General features: G+C 40.6%; 1 protein-coding gene across 7 annotated transcripts in view; it reads left to right on the top strand.

Annotated features, from left to right (window-relative positions):
- Window positions 1-21154, top strand: part of ANK3 (ankyrin 3) — a 2432060-nt gene that overhangs the window by 1332248 nt on the left and 1078658 nt on the right. For all 7 annotated transcript variants that reach the window (XM_044056400.1, XM_044056402.1, XM_044056401.1 and 4 more), the window contains one exon: window positions 377-574. In XM_044056400.1, coding sequence (XP_043912335.1) covers window positions 377-574 — 198 coding nt within the window. The remainder of the gene's footprint in view (window positions 1-376; window positions 575-21154) is intronic.

Genomic DNA, 21154 nt, shown 5'->3' with positions numbered 1-21154 from the left:
ATTTCAGTATATCCTGATTTCTCCCTCCTCACATTATATTTGTTCTAATTGTTTTCTACTGCAAAATGGAGTTTTTTTTTTTTTTTTTTTTGTAATGGCAGATTAAATTTTGAATTGTTTTAATAACTAATACATTGAATTGTCAGTACTGGTTGTAATTCTGTCCCATTATTTGTAAGTAAAGATGTGACTAAGCAGATTTACATATTCTTTACAACACTTGTTCATGACTGCTAAGTTTGAAACTACTGTTAAACTCCCATACGTAAATCTGTTAACTGTTTTAAATGTGACTTGCAGTTTGATTATACATTTACCTCTGATTTTGATACGTAATTTTCTGCATTTCTCATACTCTTCTTTTGTCTCTATTTAGAATGGATTGTCTCCATTACACATGGCAACCCAAGGGGATCACCTCAACTGTGTCCAGCTTTTACTTCAACATAATGTGCCTGTTGATGATGTCACAAATGACTATCTTACTGCCCTACACGTTGCTGCCCACTGTGGTCACTACAAAGTTGCCAAGGTTCTCTTGGATAAGAAAGCTAATCCTAATGCCAAAGCACTGGTAAGTATATTTTTAGAAAAAATGTACATGCAAGTTTGGCACACTGAAACATTAAAGTCATGCTTTCTATGTTTTTAAGTACCTACTAGCTCTTTGAATACTTTCCTAACAACCACACATAATGAGTAACTGCAGTTCACCATTTATGAATGAAACAGTGAATTAATGTGCTCTTTGTAGACACTGACTTTGTGAAATAATACTCCAAATTAACAATTACTTTAGTGACTGCAATTCATAAAGAACTCCAAATTAGCAGTTACTTTGGCCATTCCCCTCACCTATTCTTTCAGATACAGAAATGGGTGTGGCTATGCATGCCGTTTGGATTTGTACAACTACAGAATATTTTTGTGTCGTTATATTCGTACTTAAGGTGAATATTATTGTAGTCACACATCATAGCTGTACATCACTGGATGACATCTCCATTATTTATCTCTTTCATCATCAGCTGTCTGACTACATCAAAAGTAATGGTGGAGTGAAGCGACAGTGTGTGACTACAGAAAACGTGAATTGGTTGTTACCTTAGTGTCTGTCAGTGCTAGCAGACAGAGTGACTAATTTACATTTTCATGTGAATGTAATATATTTCTGTTGATAATCATCAGCAAGTCAAATGAATTGTGTATGTGCAACAAAAGTATTTGGTTCTGTGAACTTTCTGCCATCGCACCTAGCTAATACAAAGGGGGGGGGGGTAGGATCCTTAATGCATTTTTGAAATGGCATTCATATTTCTTTTTCTGTGAGGTAAATCAGCTGGAGAGATCTGATCTTTCAGTCTTTTTACATTAGCTACCAGCCTTGTGTTGAGGATGGGGATGTCCGTTCTTACTAATGCTGGATGGGAGAGCAGAGGAAGGAGAAAAAAAAGTTTAGGCACAAAATAAAAAATGTACCTTTTCACTGTTTGCTCCCATTGTAACCTTGACACCAAGAGCATTACCGTGCCCCTCCTATGACTCGGCAATCCTTGTGTCAGTCTTATCTTTCCTTTTGAATTATGAGATGTCAAATGCATTATAAAATGTAATGCATATTTAATGCAATACATACATATTGGGAAAGGAACAGTGTTGCATTTTATCAATTTATAGCTTTGGAATGTATATAAATTATTGAAGTATGTATGAACAACAAAAAAGCTGGTATAAGCTGATTTAATAGGAATCAGTATTAGAAAGAAAGGTCACACACCTCCATTTGAAGTTCTATATGTTTGTTTTTACTGTTTCACATATAGTTTTCATTGCCCATTACCTAGGACAGACTCTGTTATATGCTTGCCTTTCAATATATTATACTTGAAGTGCCAATTAATTGTTTTATATTACACCCTTGAATCTACCCAAAGCTGCATTTTCATTGCATATACATGGTTGCCCTCTACAGTTTATACTACCTATTTTGTTGCTTAATCAGTATATTATATGAAGTATATTGGCTTTATTTATACACATGTGCATCTGTCAGGAGTATGCGTAGTTAGCATATATGAAAATAGTTATGCTGATGTTGCTTGAAGGTGGACATTTTCTCAGATTGCTCTGTTTTCTTACTAGTGAAAATGATTTAATAAATGTATTAAAATAGTTAACCAGATGTAGTTTTGTGGGAGATAAAAGATAGTCATCGGTGAATGTTTGAAGATAAATTATTTTGTGGAACCTGAGTTTTTAGAGAGAGCTACCTCAAGAATCACAACTAATGGGTCTATATTAGAACATTGAAGTTTCAGAACATCGACTGTTCTAATATCGAACCCTATTCAGCGAACGCTGACAACATCGAACACTCAGAACAGTGAATTTTTTTCCTAGGGAAAAAAGTTGCTGTTCCGAAACACATTCACACAACACAAGCACACCAAACTAACAGCAATCCACACACATACACCTAAAATCTTACATCTAACCTTACACTAAACTGTACATACATCACTAACTATCCACTTACCTTAATCCAAACCCTAACCCTAAGGTCCTTCACAATCACACACTCACCTACCCCGCCCTAACCCTCACGTCCACACAGTCGCACACTTACCTGACCCATGCCCTAACCCTAACTCACCTAACCCGCCCTAACCCTCACGTCCACACAATTGCACATGTACCTGAACCTGACCCGTAACTTTCCACCACAGCGCTGAAAATAGCAAAGCGACAGAAACGGACAACCAAATTCTTTCCCTGGGAAAAAATTTGTTTTTCTGCAGCTTCACTATTTTCAGCGTTCACTGAATAGGGTTTGATATTAGAACATTCGATGTTCTGAAACTTTGATGTTCTAATATAGACCCGAACTAAGTCACCATGATGTTGAGTGCTTGCCATCTAGAGAAGCTGATGGTGTTGAGAGTGAATGCAAAATGATCGATTTTAACAATTGGCTAAAATTTTGGTGTCATTCAAAGGGGATCCAGTGTCTGTCAGCCTGGGATGACATGCTCGACAAGCCACGTTGCTTCGCTAGGGACAGCTTGCACCTGTCACCACTGGGCTTTCGGATATTGGCAAAGGCTCTTGCCACCCCCATAGTGCCTTTTTTAGGCAAGGCTCAAAAGTCAAACCCACCCCCATAGACAGCACAAGGAACAAGAAACTAAGGGTAATGCTGCTTAACGCCAGAAGTCTTAACCTCAAGATGCACACACTCGAAGCTCTCCTCAGTATGGAGAACATCGATATCTGTGCAGTGACAGAAACCTGGTTCAAGGCTCCAGAGAGCACCCCAGCACTACCAGGCTATACCTCATATCATGCTTTTCGGCCCCAAAACCCGGAATAAACCACAAAAGGAGGGGGAGTTTCCATATTTATCAAGGATATCCACACCTCCAGGTTAGTGGCATTGCACGAAGTATCGGAGACCATCCATGTGCAACTAACAGTGGGCAAGACTGCTTTTCAGTTTATAGCATCCTACATACCACCCTCTCAAAATCAGGAATCCAAACATTGGAGAACATGAAGATCTCTCTGAACACCATTATATTGGGCGACTTCAACTACCCAAACATTGACTGGGAGCACTACTCAAGCCCCAGCACCTTAGCCCAAAGGTTCCTGGAAATTATAAACTCAAATGCTATGGAACAACTAGTCACCACTCCCACAAGAGGGGACAACATACTAGACCTGATCATTACCAACATGGGGACTCTATGCTCCACACCAGAAGTATATCCCTCATTGGTAAGATCAGACCATAAATTAATTTCACTGGATGTCCACATCCCGACCCCACCCCCAGCCCAGAAAACCACAGTGAAAAACTTCTCAAAAGCGAACTTCTCACTTCTCAAAACCGAAGTGGAATCCTTCAAGGCCCCAGGGCCAGTGGAAACTATGGCCCAAACTGCAGAATCCTATATAAACGCATTCTACGGACATCTCCAGGAATGCATGGATCATGCTATCCCAAACAAAACCAAGACCCAATCATCCAAAGGCAGGCGTCCAGTCTGGTGGACCCCTGCCATAAATAAACTGTACAACAGAAGGAGGAAGCTACTACATGATAGAGCAAAATCCCTAATAGGGAGGACATCTCTGATCAGTACTAGCAAAAAATGACAATCCCTCATAAAATCCTCCAAGGCCAGCTTTGAGAGAAAAATTGCACAGGACACCAAAGACAATCATAAGGCTTTTTTCAGTTACCTTAGGAACCTGGGATGCAACTCCCAGACTTGTTCTGAGTTGATTCTAAATGACAAAAAATACACTGAACCCACAGATATCGCCAATATCCTGGCAGACAGGTTCAGTGCAAACTTCTCCACCCCCTCCCCCCCAAAAGAGCAAGTATCTATCTTGGCAGAGGGCTGCCTCCCAAACATCTCTGATGCTCATGTGAAGGCTGCCCTCTCCAAAGTAAAAAACACTGCTTCCATGGGACCAGATGGCGTCCCAGGTTGCATCCTACATGAAATCCAAGAGGAACTAATCCCTCAAATAAAACAGCTATACAATCTCAGCCTCACTACAGGATATGTGCCCACAGAATGGCGTACAGCAACAGTGGTCCCACTCCACAAAGGTGGAGCCTCTACGGACCCTGGAAACTATCGCCCCATAAGCCTGACTAGCTTAGTCTGCAAGGCTATGGAGAGAATCATCATGGAGCTCATAAACAAAGACATTGGGGACCTACAGACACTAGATCCTACCCAGTTCGGCTTTGTCAAGGGCAGATCCTGCCTTTTGAACCTGGTTGACTTTTTCGAAACAGTCACCAAAGCCATAGATGAAGGGAAGGTAGTCCACACAGCCTCTCTGGACCTTGCAAAGGCATTTGACGCAATACCCCACTCAGGCATCATAGATAAGCTATCCAGCTTAAATATAAACCCCTATGTCACAAGATGGGTCGCAAACTGGCTCAAAGACAGAACCCACAGAGTGAGAGTTGCTGGAGCCATGTCAGACTCGAAACCGGTCGCAAGTGGCATCCCACAGGGTTCTGTCCTGGGACCACTATTGTTCGGTATATACTTTTCCGAGGTACAGGCAAACGTGGGAGGACTATGGCTCACCAAGTTCGCAGATGACTGCAAACTGGGCGCCATAATCAACTCTCCAGCTGACACAAACATCCTTCAAAAAGGTCTCACAGAGACAGATAACTGGTGCCAGCGCCATGGTTTAAAGCTAAATGCCAAAAAATGTATAGTCATACCCTTTGGCAAAAACAATGTGCCCACAAATTACCACATAGGCGGAAACCCATTAAGTACAGAGAAAGTTATTAGGGACCTGGGGACCCAAGTTGATAGCAATCTCTCCTTTGAAAACCACATTGCCAAAGTGGTTAGAAAGACCTTCTACATAGCCCACCTCATCACGAAGGGTTTCACATCTAGATCAAGAGAGGTAATCGTGCCCCTTTATTCATCCCTCATCAGGCCCATCATAGAATACAATGCCCCTTTTGGGATGCACCTTACCTGACACCTGCAGCAATTAGAAAGAACCCAAAAGTATCTCACCAAGAGGATCAAGGGTCTCAAACAGATGCCATATGCTGCTCGGTTAAAAAAACTCCAGCTCTACTCAGTTGCATACCGCCTACTTCGAGGCAATCTATGCCTGACATACAAAGCTATGTCAAATCCAGAATTAATGGACATGCTCCACCTCAGTAAATCTAAATCCCTTAGAGCCACATGCTCGAGGGACTTGAACCTCAGCACAGAAATAAATAGAACTTGCTGGAGGGACAGGTTCATAACCCAGAGGCTCCCTTCACTCTGGAATAGAATTCCAGTTCATGTGAGGCAGAGCACCTCACTGAATCTCTTCAAGAAGAATCTCGATAGGTGGATGGGGGATCGTAGGTTTGTCCCAGGGATTACTCAAGTGTCACTATTAGACAGGGGCACAGTAAACTAAACCTTAAAAAGGGCACAGTATACTCAAATCAAGGGGTGGCGTAAGCCATACAGAATCGGGCTAGGCTTATAATTGCCCCAGGGCAGATAGCCTAGTATGAACCTTTGAACCTGTGTAGCCAATAGACTGGTGGGCAGCACAAACTAAGTTGTGGAATTTGACAGAGCATTTCAATGTTTATTTGAAAAGATTGGTATTTGTTACCACTAAGGGTACCAAACTCCCCCTCAATCAAAGGTGATGATGTAGAGTGTAAGCTAGCAAATGGTGGAAATTATTTTTCTAGCTCAGTTGTTTTATTCTCAGTATGACTTAAGTTGCACCTCACTGGTTTGGAAGGCAATGCACAAAATCATAATTTAAGACTGGTCTTTTGGATAGTGAAGATAAAAATGATTTGTTAGATTATGTGAGAGTTAAAAAATGGTTGAATGGACTGAATTTATTACATGTTCCTCAGTATTGCAGCAGGGAAGTGCTTGCAGTTTTTTGAAATGGAAGTCGCGTGGAAATCAACCAGCCATCCACTACTGTTGAGTTGCATCCAACTCCTGTAGCAACCACATGAATGCCTCCAGTATCCACATAGTATATTAGGCAAGGAAGGAAAAGAAGTAGATTGCCAGATGTGACTTCCTTATCACACAGACACACTTATTGACAAGTTAAAGCCACCAGTCCACCTACTGCGTGCCTTTGTGATGTGAAAGTGACCTATACAAACACAGTAAGGTCCTGCAATCAATACCAATACTGCTAGAGCTTCTGACTTATGATAACACCAGATAAACATTGTGGAAGCTGTGGCAGGCAGGCTGAAAACTGTCTGGGGCTGGATTAATGATGATTTTGGCTGGATTAATGATGTTTGTAGAACAATACTCTTCAGAAGTGACTGAAAAGAAAATATTCTCGCATTATTTATGTGATAATGTGGTGTAAGCATAAAACACCGAAAAATAAAACCTTGTTCCCAGCTACCCTAAACTTATTCTGAAATGGAAATCTGTTAGAAAACTAAAAGGACTGTCTATTCCATAGACACAATCATTGGAGGAGGAAAGTAAAATAAATTAATGAATTTAGTGGCATTGATACAGTGGGAAAAATAGAAGATGAGTTGAAGGAAAGGTAATTTTTGACAGCCTTGCTTATCAGACCTATCATAGGTTCATAGGTGTTTACTAGGCTAATGACCACAAGGGCCTTTTTAAGCCTAGCCATGCATCCCAAATCTCTGACAAGTTCTGATAAGTGTAAGCATGGGCTTGGGAGATGAACCATTTACAGGTTATCTGTTTGCATCAGAGACATAGGTGCCAAACCAAGGATGAATTTCTGGTTTCCCCATCCAATTGTCCAAGTTGCAGTTGAATTTTATTAAGGAGGAACTCTGTTACACTTGGATGGAGGAGCCTGTTTTATAGACAGGGTAGTTTCTGTGATACATACCTATCTCTTCAGCAGGTCCTGTTTATATCACAGGCAAGGTTTAAGTCTTTAGAATGGGTAATTCTGGTACTATTTGTTTAATGGATATGCAGGAGGTCCATCCGCGTGGGGTTTGACAATGCCCTGTATGCCAGGCATAGACCTCCCCTCAAAAGCCTGTAGGAGACAGAATACAGGGATAGAGCCTTGAGGTGGTCTGCATAGGACATATTACTTATGCCCTGTAATCTTTTAGTGAGGAATCTTTGTGGACGTTCCTTTTGTTGGATGTGCCTGGACAGGTACATACCAAAGGGGGCATTGTACTCAATGATAGGTCTGACGAATGCTGAATACAGTGGAACATTGACTTCCTTGGACTTAGATGCCATACCATTGTTTATAAGTTGTGCAACATAGAATGATTTCCTCCCCACTGTAGACATGTGATGATCGAAGGCTAGATTACTATCTGTGTGTGTCCCTAGTCCCTGACTACTGGGTCAACTCTAAGGGGTGTGTTGTCAAGACGATAGTTTCCAGGGATGGATGACTTCCCAAAGGACGCTATTATGAATTTCTTGGCATTTAGTTTTAGTCCATGACTCTGACACCAGTTGTTTGTCTGTGTCAGCCCTCCTGGAGAACATTTGTGTCAGTGTGAGATTCAGTGACTGCTCCTAATTTGCAATCATCTGCCAATTTAGTCAGCCAGATACCACTGACATTGACCTTGACTTCTGAGAAGTAAATGCCAAAAAGGAGCGGTCCAAGGACTGACCCCTGAGGGTCTCCACTTGGGACTGGCCTCTTTGTAGACGTGGACTCCCCAATTCTAACTTTCTGAGTCCTGTCTGTGAGCCAGTTGGCTATCCACTGAGTGACATACGGGTTTGTACCTAACCTCTTGAGTTTGTCAACAATGCCAGAGTGGGGTATTGTGTCAAATGTTTTGGCTAGATCAAGTAGGCAGTGTGAACGATTTTGCCCTCATCCATTGCTTTGGTGACCTTCTCAAATATGTCCATCAGGTTGAATAGGCATGATCTGCCCTTTACGAAAACAAACTGGGTTGTGTCCAGTGCCTGGAGGTTTACTATATCTCTATTAATCATCTCCATGATAATTCTTTCCATGGCTTTACATATAAGACTAGTGACGCTTATGGGTCTGTAGTTTCCAGGGTCTGTAGATAGCCCATATTTGTGCAGAGGGATTACTGTTGCTCTTTTCCATTCATGAGGCACGAAGACTGTTTGGAGGCTACAGTTAAATAGTGATTCCAGAGGTTCTGATAGGTCATGTTTCATGCTATCTAGAATGTATCCTGGGATATTGTCTGGGCCCATTGATGCAGTGTTCCTGGTCTTAGAGAGAGCATTAAGGACCTGTTCCCTAGTGATAGTAGGGGGAGTTATATTTGATGATATTTACTGAGGGAAGGTTGAGGGGGAGAGGGGAGTAAAGTTGGAGCTGAATTTATCAGCCAGGAGGTTTGCTATATCTTCTAGCTCAGTATAGGTGGCTCCATTTACAATGAGCTCTGCACACAATTGTGTATTGCCTTTGTGGTTGTCCTTGACTTACCTCAAATTTGGCCTTGCTATACTTTATTTGTCCTCTGAGTTGTTTGTTTAGTTTAATTAGAGTGCTTTTATCCTGCTGGGTGCTGCACCTTCTAATTTTTGCCATGATCCATGGTTCAGGATGGCTGGCTAGACTATGGAGTCTAATATTAACCTAGAAAATGTAGGGGTATGATGAGTTTATGGATAATATGTTTAATAAAGTGATGGTGTCTCATTAACACCCTTATTTTCTGTTCATTTGTTTGTTTTTTATTATGCAGTAGTAGAAAAAGTCTACATGCCATTGTCAGTTCATCTAATTAGGCATGTAAAATTAAATTATAAAGTTTCTTCAATATTAAGTGAAAGTATACTAAAGGATGGCACTTCAAGTGCACCTGAAAAAATGTCAGTTTAGCCTATAATACCACTTAAGAAAGCTTGACCACTTGCATGTAAGGATATGATATTGTATAGAGACCAAGATACAGAGCCCACAATGAAAATGTTCCCAAAAAAAGAGCATATTTTGTCTATTATTTTGAGTACAGATTATATTATTACTGCCATTATCAAGACTGACTAGGATTAATACTTATATAAGTGCAATATGAATGGAACTTTTTGTTAATGGTAAAGAAGGACTGCTTTGTAGATATTAGATAAAATAATAGCTTAAACTGCATAGCCGACTTTAGGCACCAACAAACCCTGCAGTTCCTGGGGTCCCCCTGTTCCTGGGGGCCCCCCAAACACAGCAAGTTATCTTATTTTGATATTTTGTAACATCTGTCAAACCAACAAAAGATAATTTAGCAATCTTGCATACTTAATAAACCAACTTGGTAATAACTCTGCTTATATTAACAGTGTTTTATCAAATAACAAGCTTCACAAGTCCATTAAATGTTTTACCACTGACATAGTGCCCCTAGCTTAGTTAAACCCTGCTGGTGGACATTCTTTCCACTAAAACTAACATCATAGCCATCTTTAGGTATCTGCAATACCTGTGGCTGTGGGGAGGCCTTAATCATCCTTGATTGTGTGGGGGCCCCACAAAAGCTGTTGCTGGTTGGGGGAAATGAGGAGGAAAAATGTATTGATTTCCTGATTATGCTCTTATTCTGAAAAGGGCTGTGATATGCCCCTAATAGGATAAAGCTAATAATGAACATGAACAAGGTATGCACTAGAGAGATCACCACCCCAGAGTGACTGATTTCAGTGCAAACCCTGGATTTTAAGAAGAGATGATGCTTCCAGTTTTCAGGGATGGCTTTCTCTTTCTGGAACTTTTATAAATACTGGCAGAACACCAGATACTATAACTTTCACCTTCTTTGCAGAAGAATTCAGCCAGTGCCATAAATAATAGCAAAATAAAGTCTCAAAATCAGAAACATGTCTTAAATCTTATTGTAATTCACTTAAAAAGTTCATAGAATAACACCTTTTGCATCAACATGCATTTTTAGACAGTAAGAAATATAAAACTGTCTGCATTCATTGACTGTCTGTAATCCTCTGTGATTTATCAGCAAATGAAACTTTTTATGAAGGACAGAGCTAAAGTATGAGATAAGATCAGGGAAGTTCTGCAAAACCAGTGACAGAACAAGGTAAATAAAACTCACTTACCCATGCTGCTGTTTGATGATTGCTAAACAACAGTCACTGATCTGGTGTGGCAGTACCAGTGTTGTACAATGTATTGCTATTTGCTGAAATAAGTACAAAACTGGCATTGTTATGACTTATTATGCTTGTGTGTGTCTAAAAATGTCACTGATTTTTTATCTGTCCAGACACCAAATAATGCTAGGACATGTACATTATTCTTCCGGGTATTAGCAAAAAATACAGATAACCAGTAATTATATTTCATTTTCAGATGTATGGCATAAAATATATCACAGAACATTCAGGCACTTTTCATATTTTAGAAGTCTGGTGGCCCCCACTCTGCAGATTGTATAAATGGATTCAGGGGCTCCCTTAATCATCCTTGACTGTGTGAGGGCCCCACAAAAGCTGTTATTTTTTTGAGAAAAATGTATTAATTGTATAATTATAATCTTTAACCTGAACAGGACTGTGATATGACTCTGTTAGGATAAAGCTGATAATGATCTCTGCTCTCAACCCCACCCATGCTAACACCAGCCCTGCTTATATGTGTGTGTTTACAGAAAGCTGCTGTAGGTTATATGGAGGGCTGGAGATTGTGTAGTTATTACTTCTTTAATTTTCATCACAGTCAAACCTTAGAGGTGTGCACAGAACGTCATTACCAACTTGTGCTTGGGCTGAAGACAGTGTGGTCATTGCTTCTTTTATTTTTCTCACAGACCTCAGAGGTGTACAACAGTTATTATAGCTTCTGTAGGGGCAGTATACTGTCTAGGAGCAACAAAGTAGAATACATTACTGTAATCATTATTCTGTCTAGGAGCAACAAAGCAGAATACATTACTGTAATCATTATTGCTTTTTCACTTTCCTCACAATCACCTTAATCAAAATTTCTATTCAAGCCATCATTGATGAAAAGGTTGTGTAAAAAGAAAAAAAATTAAAATGCAGTTCAGAGCATATAAAAAGTTACAGCTTACTGAAAAAGCTGAAGAGTAAAGCAAATGTGAGAAGAGGAAAAAAAAAGTAATGTGCATGGTGTGCGCAGACCAAGATCAGAATCAGAATCACATTTATTGGCTAAGTATGCATGCATACAAGGAATCTGACTCCGGTTTCAGTGACTCTCCAAGTATGAATTACATAAATGACATACGTACAACTATTAAGAGTAAGACAAACAACATATATGCAACTATTAAGAACAAGACAAAAAAGTAAATATACATGTACATACAAGGTGCAAAGTGCAACTCAGTGCAAAAAATGCTGAAATAAACTCTGAAAGAAACAGGTATTAACAATATCCAAACAATACTACAGAATCCTCGGGGGCTTGGGAAAAATAAAACCCCAACCTAGTAAGCTGAGTTAACCATTTATGAACTTGATGGCGTGTGGAAAAAAAACTGTTCTTATATCTGCTTATTTTGGTGCAAATTAATCTATAATGCCTGGCTGATGGTAATAGTTCAAAAAGATGGTGGCCTGGATGTGAAGGGTCGTTGATGATCTTCCCTGCCCTTGATCTTTACTGAATATTTTCATGTTCTTTTATTATTTATTCTTAAATATATTTAATCCTGTTATTGCCACATATATTTGTGAGACATATTTAAGATCTTAGAATACTTGCATATCCATTTGGTGACATTGTGCAGGCCACTCCTAATAGTCTTGCTCTTGGTCAAACTACCACTTGGTTTAATAGCAACATTACACAGTAAGATTGGACACCATTTGCTAAGGGCCTTAAAGTAGCTGATAACTAGTGACTGATGGTGGTGAAAACTACCTTATGGTCTTGGCAGTAGGGGGCATAGCTAGGAAACCTGTGCCAGCCTTTCCCGTGTGTGTGTGTGTGTGTGTGTGTGTGTGTGTGTGTGTGTGTGTGTGTGTATGTGTATAAATCAAACCTCAAAGTATGTGTTTGTGTCAGCTACTTGGGCAGGGTCACGAAGCACTGGTTGAACAGAGAGGGTGCTGAAGTTCTCGGTTTGACCACTCAGCTAAGATGTCACCCCTATAGCTGTGCCAGTGGGGAGTCTTATTGGGGAGTTGGAGAAAGAGGGAGAAACCAGCCCCAGACTGACTGTGGTCTCTGTGTGCTCTTAGGAGAAATTGCACTTTACTGTGTGTGTGTACTTGTCATCCTCCCAGTGTGTACGTCCCCCACTGTTGCCAGTGGTGAGGAGTGCCGCTCCTTGATCACTGAGCCAGTGTTGGGGCAACACATATTAATTAAACAGTAAACAATCAAAAAAAAGTAAAAAAAAAAATAAACAATCAAAAGATGGAAGGAAACATAGGGGAAGACTAGAAGGTGTGTGTGTGGAGGGGGGGGGGGGCTAAAACAGTAGGGCTAGAGCTCCATTTCACCTAAGTCCAGACCTGTACATAGAGTTGTTGTAATGTATCATTGTTGCAACTAAATGTCAGTAACTATAAATGCCCCTTTGTGAGATGAGCCAACAGAGTGTGGTACACAGGCCTGTTGTAATATAAAGCATTGTAGTTACAGGTGAGTCTGTGCATACTACTCCTAAATGTTTGCAGCATGAACTAAAAGGTTGCTTAGAAGGGGTGGCAGTGACAGGGTGATACATAGATTGGAAGTGCCTTGGGGGACTCCAAAATGCTAACACCAGCCCTGTTAAACTGTTAAATATATTTGTGAGCAAGTTGACTTTAGATAAAACAACTGAAATAAACAAATGTCAGTGAAGCAGGAGGCTTACATAGCACATACAAGTAAATTATATGAGGTTATCGGTAAGAAATGTCCTCTAGATACGTGACACTTGGTGTATTAGGTTAAATGCGTATTTCAGGTGTACTATTTATGGAAGTTCATCTGGGAGCTCTAATAATTTGAGTATTAGTTTTGTGTAAACAGTGTATACTGTAGATAATCACTGAATAGGAATAACTTGAGCAAAGTGAAAGACGGATCATGGTTGTTAATGCTAATGTAGGCTAGTGAGGGGATGGAAAATGAAAGTGAGAATGGCGGTGATATGAAAGGAAAAGCGTGACCACATGGAATTACATGCTAGTGATGATGACTGAATGTCTGACAGTATACAATTATGTGGAGGAAAGAGGTGGTCATTGATCGCTACCACTTTGCCTTAAGAGTAATCAGTATCATATATTTACAGTGTAGCTTATCACATGTTCTTAACTGGCAAGTGAAGCTAAGTATGACTATGGGAAAAGATAAATATAGGGCACCAATGATTCTTCCATTTCTGTTGAAAACTGACAGAAGATAGAGAGGATGAAAGTAGATGTGTAGGAGGATGGAATGTAAAGCATAGAGAATAAGAGGAGTTATGTATGTAGGGGTGGATGCACGATTGTTTTCACATAGAAATTAAAATAACTAGAGAGTATATTACTGGATGGAAAAATATAGAATGAATCTGAAAAAAGAACAGTTATAAAGAAGGGACTTTCTTGGGGAGCATGGGAGAGGAGTACAGAGTATATTTTCTTAGGTTAGTTTAACAGATACGTTTGTCTGTTTAGTTGATTAGTGGCATTTAAGGAAAGGAGGAGCGAAGCTTCATGAATGACAAGGTAATGGGTTGTGATAGCAAATTTTCTATTAAAGTTAATGGGTATTTAAAAGAGGTCATTAATGAGTGCATTGAAAGCAGTAGTCATGTTAGAATGAGTGAAGTTATTCAGATAGGTGGTGGAGATATTATTCTTGCTAATTTGGAGTTAGCTAGCCTTTATTTATTTTTTTTCCCTAAGAGGAAAATGAAGTGACACATTAAGTCTGTGTTTTGCTGTACAATATAAAAAAAGCTAAAAAAGGCTAGAATATCTCTGAATGGGTAATATTAATTTGCTCTAAGAATGTATTGCACAGATAAGAATAAGAGAGCAACTGTTACAGAGTAGTAGTGATATATAATGAATGTGTTAAGACTACAAAGTTAAAAAAATGAAACAGTGCAAATATGTTTTCTCTCTGTGACAAAGTAAAAACTGTCTATTGAAAACTACATTTTTTATTGAACTCATTATAGTTTCTGTATATGAAGCACTCTTAAACTGAAGCATTAGTTTGTAAGTGAAAACCCAGACCTAACAATGGTAAGAAATGTGAACCAGAAAAAAACATTTGTTTGATATTTGTCTTCTCTCTTTTGCTTTCATGCTTTCTGACCATCAAACCTACCTTTATTGGTCTTGAGCACTATACTGCAGTGGTTAATGGGGACCAAAGCATATTACTAATGTCTAGACAGTCCTCAACACCCCATTCCCAGTTACTGTTGCAGCAAACCTGCATTGACACAAGCTAGCAGAGCAGCATCCATGCATCAGTTCAGCTCTACTGCAGTTTTCTGTTATACTATCCATAAAAGAACACTCCACATAATGTAATGGATAACTGGGGACACTGCCCACCACTCCTCAAGCATTGGAGATACATCCATACATGTACACCCCAATTAATGTAATGAAGAACTAGGGGACACTGCCCACCATTCCTCAAGTAGTGGAGAGACAACCATACAAGTACACCCCACATAATGTAATGGAAACTGGGGACACTGCCTATCACTCCTCAAACAGTGGAGAGACTGTTGTGTATGTGTACAGTCAAGTGCAGTAGTTGCAGTGGATTTCTTCTTTATCACATGCATTTAATAAGTAACATGCAGTATGTAATTGTAATGTGTCTGTATGTTCTTTATGAACTATTTACAAGGCTGCATATGCTGAGCAACTGTTTCCTTGGCTTATGGTTAAAAACATGCCTACGACCTGTTCTGTTCTTTGAGAAGTTGGCAATCACTATCAGGTGTCAGCTGATCAGATGTCTCAGTATAGGAATGTCAGCATAAGAGTTGGAACAAGAACACAGAGGAATCACCATGAAGAGTATGGAAGACAAAAAGATTAAGGCTGTTCTCATTCCAGTAGATACAAACCTTTTTGAGAAACGACAATATGGACACAGGTATCACAGATCAGAAAGGAGGAAATGGGCACTTAGTATAAGCTAGCATTTTTAAACAGCAGGAAGCAAAATGGCTTTAGAAAAAATCATTTGACTTGCTGTAAATTGCTCTCAAGGTACATGAAGGTGAAGGCCACAAACCATGTCCACGAAGGCTATATAAAGGTGAGCAGTAAACCAGTGAGTCTAAAATAAATGAAAGTAATCTTCTTGTGGCTGAGTACAGATGCATTAGTGCTCCAGAAACGAATGTCCAGTCTTCTGGACTGTGAGGTGAACGAACTGGCTTGGCTAAGAAATATTGGTGAAGTATGAAAGACGGTAACGGGCCACCGTTTGAAAAATGTTTAACTACAAACTCTACAGGTGGTTGAATAGCAGAATCAGATAGTCTGGAATGTACTGCTAAGGAGCCAACAAGGCCTCCTTTTCTCTGGACATAGACTTACTCATACATTTTTTTATAGACTGGAAAGGTAAGAGCCAGATAGAAGATCAGAGATGCAGACGTAACTGTAGGCTAGTGATGCGACAGTATCAGTTACAACTATGTCAGCTCAACAATAATTACATTTTCTTCATTAGTCCTTTTGGTGTTTTTCATTTTGCTTTAGCTTGTTGTGGGCAAATATATGATGACAAATAACAGGAAGGCTGGTGGTTAGACGAGTACAGGCAACTGTGGTCAAAAAGCAAGGCAGGGGGAATGGGTCATGTGGAGCAATGACAGGGTGAGGCTTCAAAGGAAAACATAGGAAGAAGTCCTGTGTAATAGACTACAGGAACAGAATGATTTTATAAGGGTTGAGAGAGGGATTGATTTTTAAGAATAAAGTAGCCACAGGGTTGGGCATATAGGGAGTTGCTTACGTCTAAGAAAAAAATGGAAAGTAGACAAGTAAATGCAAGAAGTAAAATGCCAAAAGTACACAGTGTATGGGGTTTGAAGAAATGAGTAATGGGGGTGCTGCCTGGATTTTGTTACCTAATTAGTTTTGTGTGCTGTGTAAGCATGTGGATTAGTTTGAGGTTAAGAATATTCCTTTTATTTGCTTATTTATTAACAAGGTAAGTGAACTAGTCCTTATTATACCTTTTATGGCCATGACTAAAACTAACAAGGGTAACAATAAAAGCAGTATATATATATATATATATATATATATATATATATATATATATATATATATATATATATATATATACACACACACACACTTACTTTCACTTGCTTAGAGAAAATCAGCTCTTATACTCACTTTTCTCACTTGTCTAGAGGAAAGTAGTTTTTTATTCAGGCATGTCCAAGGGTCAGATCCCAGTGTTCTCTCCTTTCTATCTGATGAATCTGGGCATCTTGGGGCAATGTAGCAATTGCCTCATGTACACAGACAACCCTCTCCTCCTACCATCCAACACCACAACCTGTGAGAGATGCACTTATCTAGACAAACTGGAGGTAAACCTCTCTTCAACCAAGACTGAACTTGACAGTCAAGAGGAGAACGTAAACACTTGCACCATACCACACTCATCACATAGTCCCACTAAACCTACACCACCAAAATCCACACATAGAAAACACAAAAACATTCGCAGATGCTCTCATTAATAATCTACTCAAGCTACAGAGACCTGCAAAGCAGAAATGCAAGCAACCTCCACCCCCCCCAACTCAACCCAAATGACACATAGCCCACAGACTCAGTGAGCCACTCAACCACAGCCCGTAAGGCCAAACAACATACCCAACACACTAGTCAAAGGTGACTCTGTAGTCAGGCACATTGATGTCCCACTCACCAGGCTAAACAAGTAGAAGGTTACTGTCAGCTGCCTGTCAGGTGCCAGGATCCACCACATAACCCACACACTCAGGTCACTCCACAACAAGGACATATATGACTCTGTCATTGTCCATGTTGGTGTGAATGACCTGAGACATACCTCCCTGGACTACATGAAAAGAGACATGGAAGAGCTCTCTGATCTTGAAGCCCAGGCAGGTATGATCATAGCCCTGAGTAGCATCCAGCCATTGCCCAGAATGATACCGCAGTACAAGTACAAAATGATTGACTCCAACAATTGACTAAGCTTCTGATGTTATTCTAAGGGGATCCAGTATCTGTCTGCCTGGGATGACATGGTCGACAGACCATGATGCTTTGCCACAGATGGCCTGCACCTGTCACCCCTGGGATTCCGGATACTGGCTAAGCCTCTTGCTTCCCCTATAGTGCCTTTTTTAGGCAAGGTTCAAATGACAAATTCACCACCGTAACAGGAACAGGCAATCAAAAACTGAGGGTAATGCTACTCAATGCTAGAAGTGTAAACCTCAAAGTGCACTTCCTCAAGGCACTCCTTAAAATGGAGAACATCGATATCTGTGCAGTGACATAGACCTGGTTCATGACTCCAGAGAGCACCCCTGCATTACCAGGCTATAACTCATACCACACTTTTCGGCCACCTAACCTGGACCAGAACACCAAAGTTGGAGGTTTGTCCATATCTGTTAAGGATATCCACACCTCCAGGCTAGTTGCTCAGCATAATGCATCCGAGGTTATCCAAGTGCAGCTAACTCTGGGCAAAACTGCAATCCAAATTGTAGCTTGCTACAGATCCCCCATCATGCCCCAGGATTCCCTCTACTCTTTTCTTGATATACTGGAAAATATTAGGGTTCAGCCAAACACCCTAATAATGGGCGATTTCAACTACTCCACCATTAACTGTGGAGTACTCATGTAACAAGTCCTTCGCTCAGTGCTTTCGGGAATTCATAAATTCCAATGCCCTGGATCAACTTTTCCATACCCCCCACCAGGGGCAACAGTATCTTAGACCTAGTTATTACCAACATGAGTGACCGGTGTTCCATACCTGAAGTCAACTCCTCGTTGGTCATATCGGACCATAAGCTAATCACCCTAGATATCCACATCCCGCCCCCACCCACCATTAAGGAAATCACAGTAAAAAATTTCTCCAAAGCCAACTTCATGCTTCTTAAGACAGAAGTGGTGAACTTCATTAAACCCATGAAGATGGACAATACAGTTACGACTGCTGAATCCTACACAGATGCACTCTATAAGCACTTACACAAGTGCATGGATCATGCTATCCCAAACAGAACCAAGATGCTATCCTGCAAAAAAAGGAACCCAATCTGGTGGTCCCCTGCCATAAAAAACTCTACAACAGAAGGAAGAAACTGTTGCAAAAAGAGAGTAAAATCCCATGAGTGGAGGAGTTCCCTGGTCAACCTCTGTAAGAAGTTGAGATCACGTATAACATCCTGCAAAGCTAGCTTTGAAAACAAAATTGCCACTGATTCCAGGGACAACCACAAAGCATTCTATAGCTATGTCAAGAATCTCAGTGGCAACACCCAGATCTGCTCTGAGTTACAGCTCAATGGTATGAAAATTACAGAACCAACTGATATTGCCAACGTCCTGGCAGATAGGTTCAGTGCTAACTTTACCCCCTCAGCCCATAAAGGACCAATATCTGTACAGGAAGACTGCAGAGTCCCTGTAATCACAACTACACAGGTAAAAGCTGTACTCTCTAAAGCCAAAGACACAGCATCCATGAGACCGGACAACATCCTAGGCTGCGTTTTACACGAACTCCAGAACAAACTGGCTCCCCACCTAAGAACCATGTTCAATCATAGTCAGACATCACGCTTTGTGTCCACTGAATGGCGCACACCAACAGTTATCCCACTCCACAAAGGGGGAGCCACCAATGATCCCGGGAACTATTGCGCTATTAGCCTGATGAGCCTGGTCTGTAAGGCCACGGAATGTGTCATCATGGAACTCATAAACAAAGACATTAGTAACCTCCAAACTCTGGACCCCACCCAGTTCAGGTTTGTGAAAGGCAGATTATGCTTCCTGAAAATGATTGACTTCTTTTCCCCAAATGATGTGGACATCCTACAGAAGGGCCTCACTGAGACAGATGTCTGATGTCAGAGCCATGGCCTCAAGCTCAATGCCAAAAAGTGCATTGTCATCCCCTTTGGTAAAAACTCTATACCTATGAACTGCCACATAGGCAGCAATCTACTTAATGCCGAATGTGTGATAATAGACCTGGGGACCCAGGTGGACAGTAGTCTCTCCTTTGATAATCGCATTGCCAGAGTAGTCAGGAAATCCTTCTACATGGCACACCTCATCACAAAAGGGTTCTCATCTAGAAAAAAGAGGTCATTGTTCCCCTCTACTCGACACTCATTAGATCTATTATAGAGTACATCGCCCTTTTGGAATGTACCTCACAAGACATCTGCAGCAGCTGGAAAGGCCACAGAAGTACCTCACAAAGAGGATTACTGGCCTCAAACAGATGCCCTACACTGACCATCTCAAAAAACTCCAGCTTTACTCCGTAGCATATCGCCTACTCCGAGGTGATCTCTGCCTAACATATGAAGCTATGTCAAACCCAGAGCTGTTGGACATGCTACACCTAAAGAAATAACAAACCCTCCAAGCTACATGCTCTAGATACCTAAACCTTTTCACAATAAACAGGAAATGCTGGAGGGATAGATTCCTGTCCCAGAGACTTCCCATCATCTGGAACAAGCTACCCATCTATGTCAAGCAAAGTTCCTCATTAGCACTCTTCAAGAAAATTTTGACAAGTGGATGGGAAATAGGAAATACACCCTGGGCATCACTTTGGTGGCTCTGCTCAAAAGGGGCTCAACCTTGTTGGCTAGGCTTACTTAGGCCCTTGGGCCAAAAGCCTAGTACCTACCTATGAAGCAATGAACCTATATATTTCTACATATATATGCGTACATACATACACACATACACATGCACACAGACACATCCACGGTTTATCAACAAGTGATCGAATGTTCATTTTGTTGAACAGAAAAAAAAAAAAGTACATCTAATTATTACAAATATTGGCTTTTTTCCTAACTGTAGGAGATGCTAAGAATTGAACCCATAACCTCATGTATGCAAAGCATGTGCTTTATCACCCAGCTATGTCCCCTTAGTTATGTTACTTATGGGTTGCACATATGTTTTTTTTGGGGGGGGGGTGGTTAAAGTTGTCTCTGCACAGCAGGAGGTTCAGTGGTTCATTTCTCATCTCAGTAGCCTTATGTGCAAAGTCAGAATGTCCACCCTGTGTTCTCGTGAGTACGAGTGTATGGTAGGAAAGTACAGCCATGGTAGGGCTAGTCACCCAGTAGTGTGAACTTTGGCTGTAGACGATTGTCACTTTTGAAGTGATATTCCAATTCCATGTGCAAGAATGGGAAAAGGGATTGTGAATGGATGGATGGAGTTCCTCACTGTAGTGTGAAGTCAGAATTTAGCAGGGGAGTGAAGAGGGCTTGCACCCCCTGCAAAAGAAATGTGCTTTAGAATTTGTTATTTTTCAATCGGCAGGTGATCGATGAGTTGAGTTTGATCACTTGCCATTTGGAAAGTTGCATTATTGATATATGGGCATGAATACATATAAATATATAAATTCTCTCTCTCTTTTTCTCTCTCTCTCTATATAT

This window comes from Protopterus annectens, chromosome 14.part0, assembly GCF_019279795.1.
Source record: "Protopterus annectens isolate FY-2018-M chromosome 14.part0, PAN1.0, whole genome shotgun sequence".
Lineage (NCBI taxonomy): Eukaryota > Metazoa > Chordata > Ceratodontiformes > Protopteridae > Protopterus > Protopterus annectens.
This window is presented reverse-complemented; position numbering and strand designations above follow the sequence as displayed.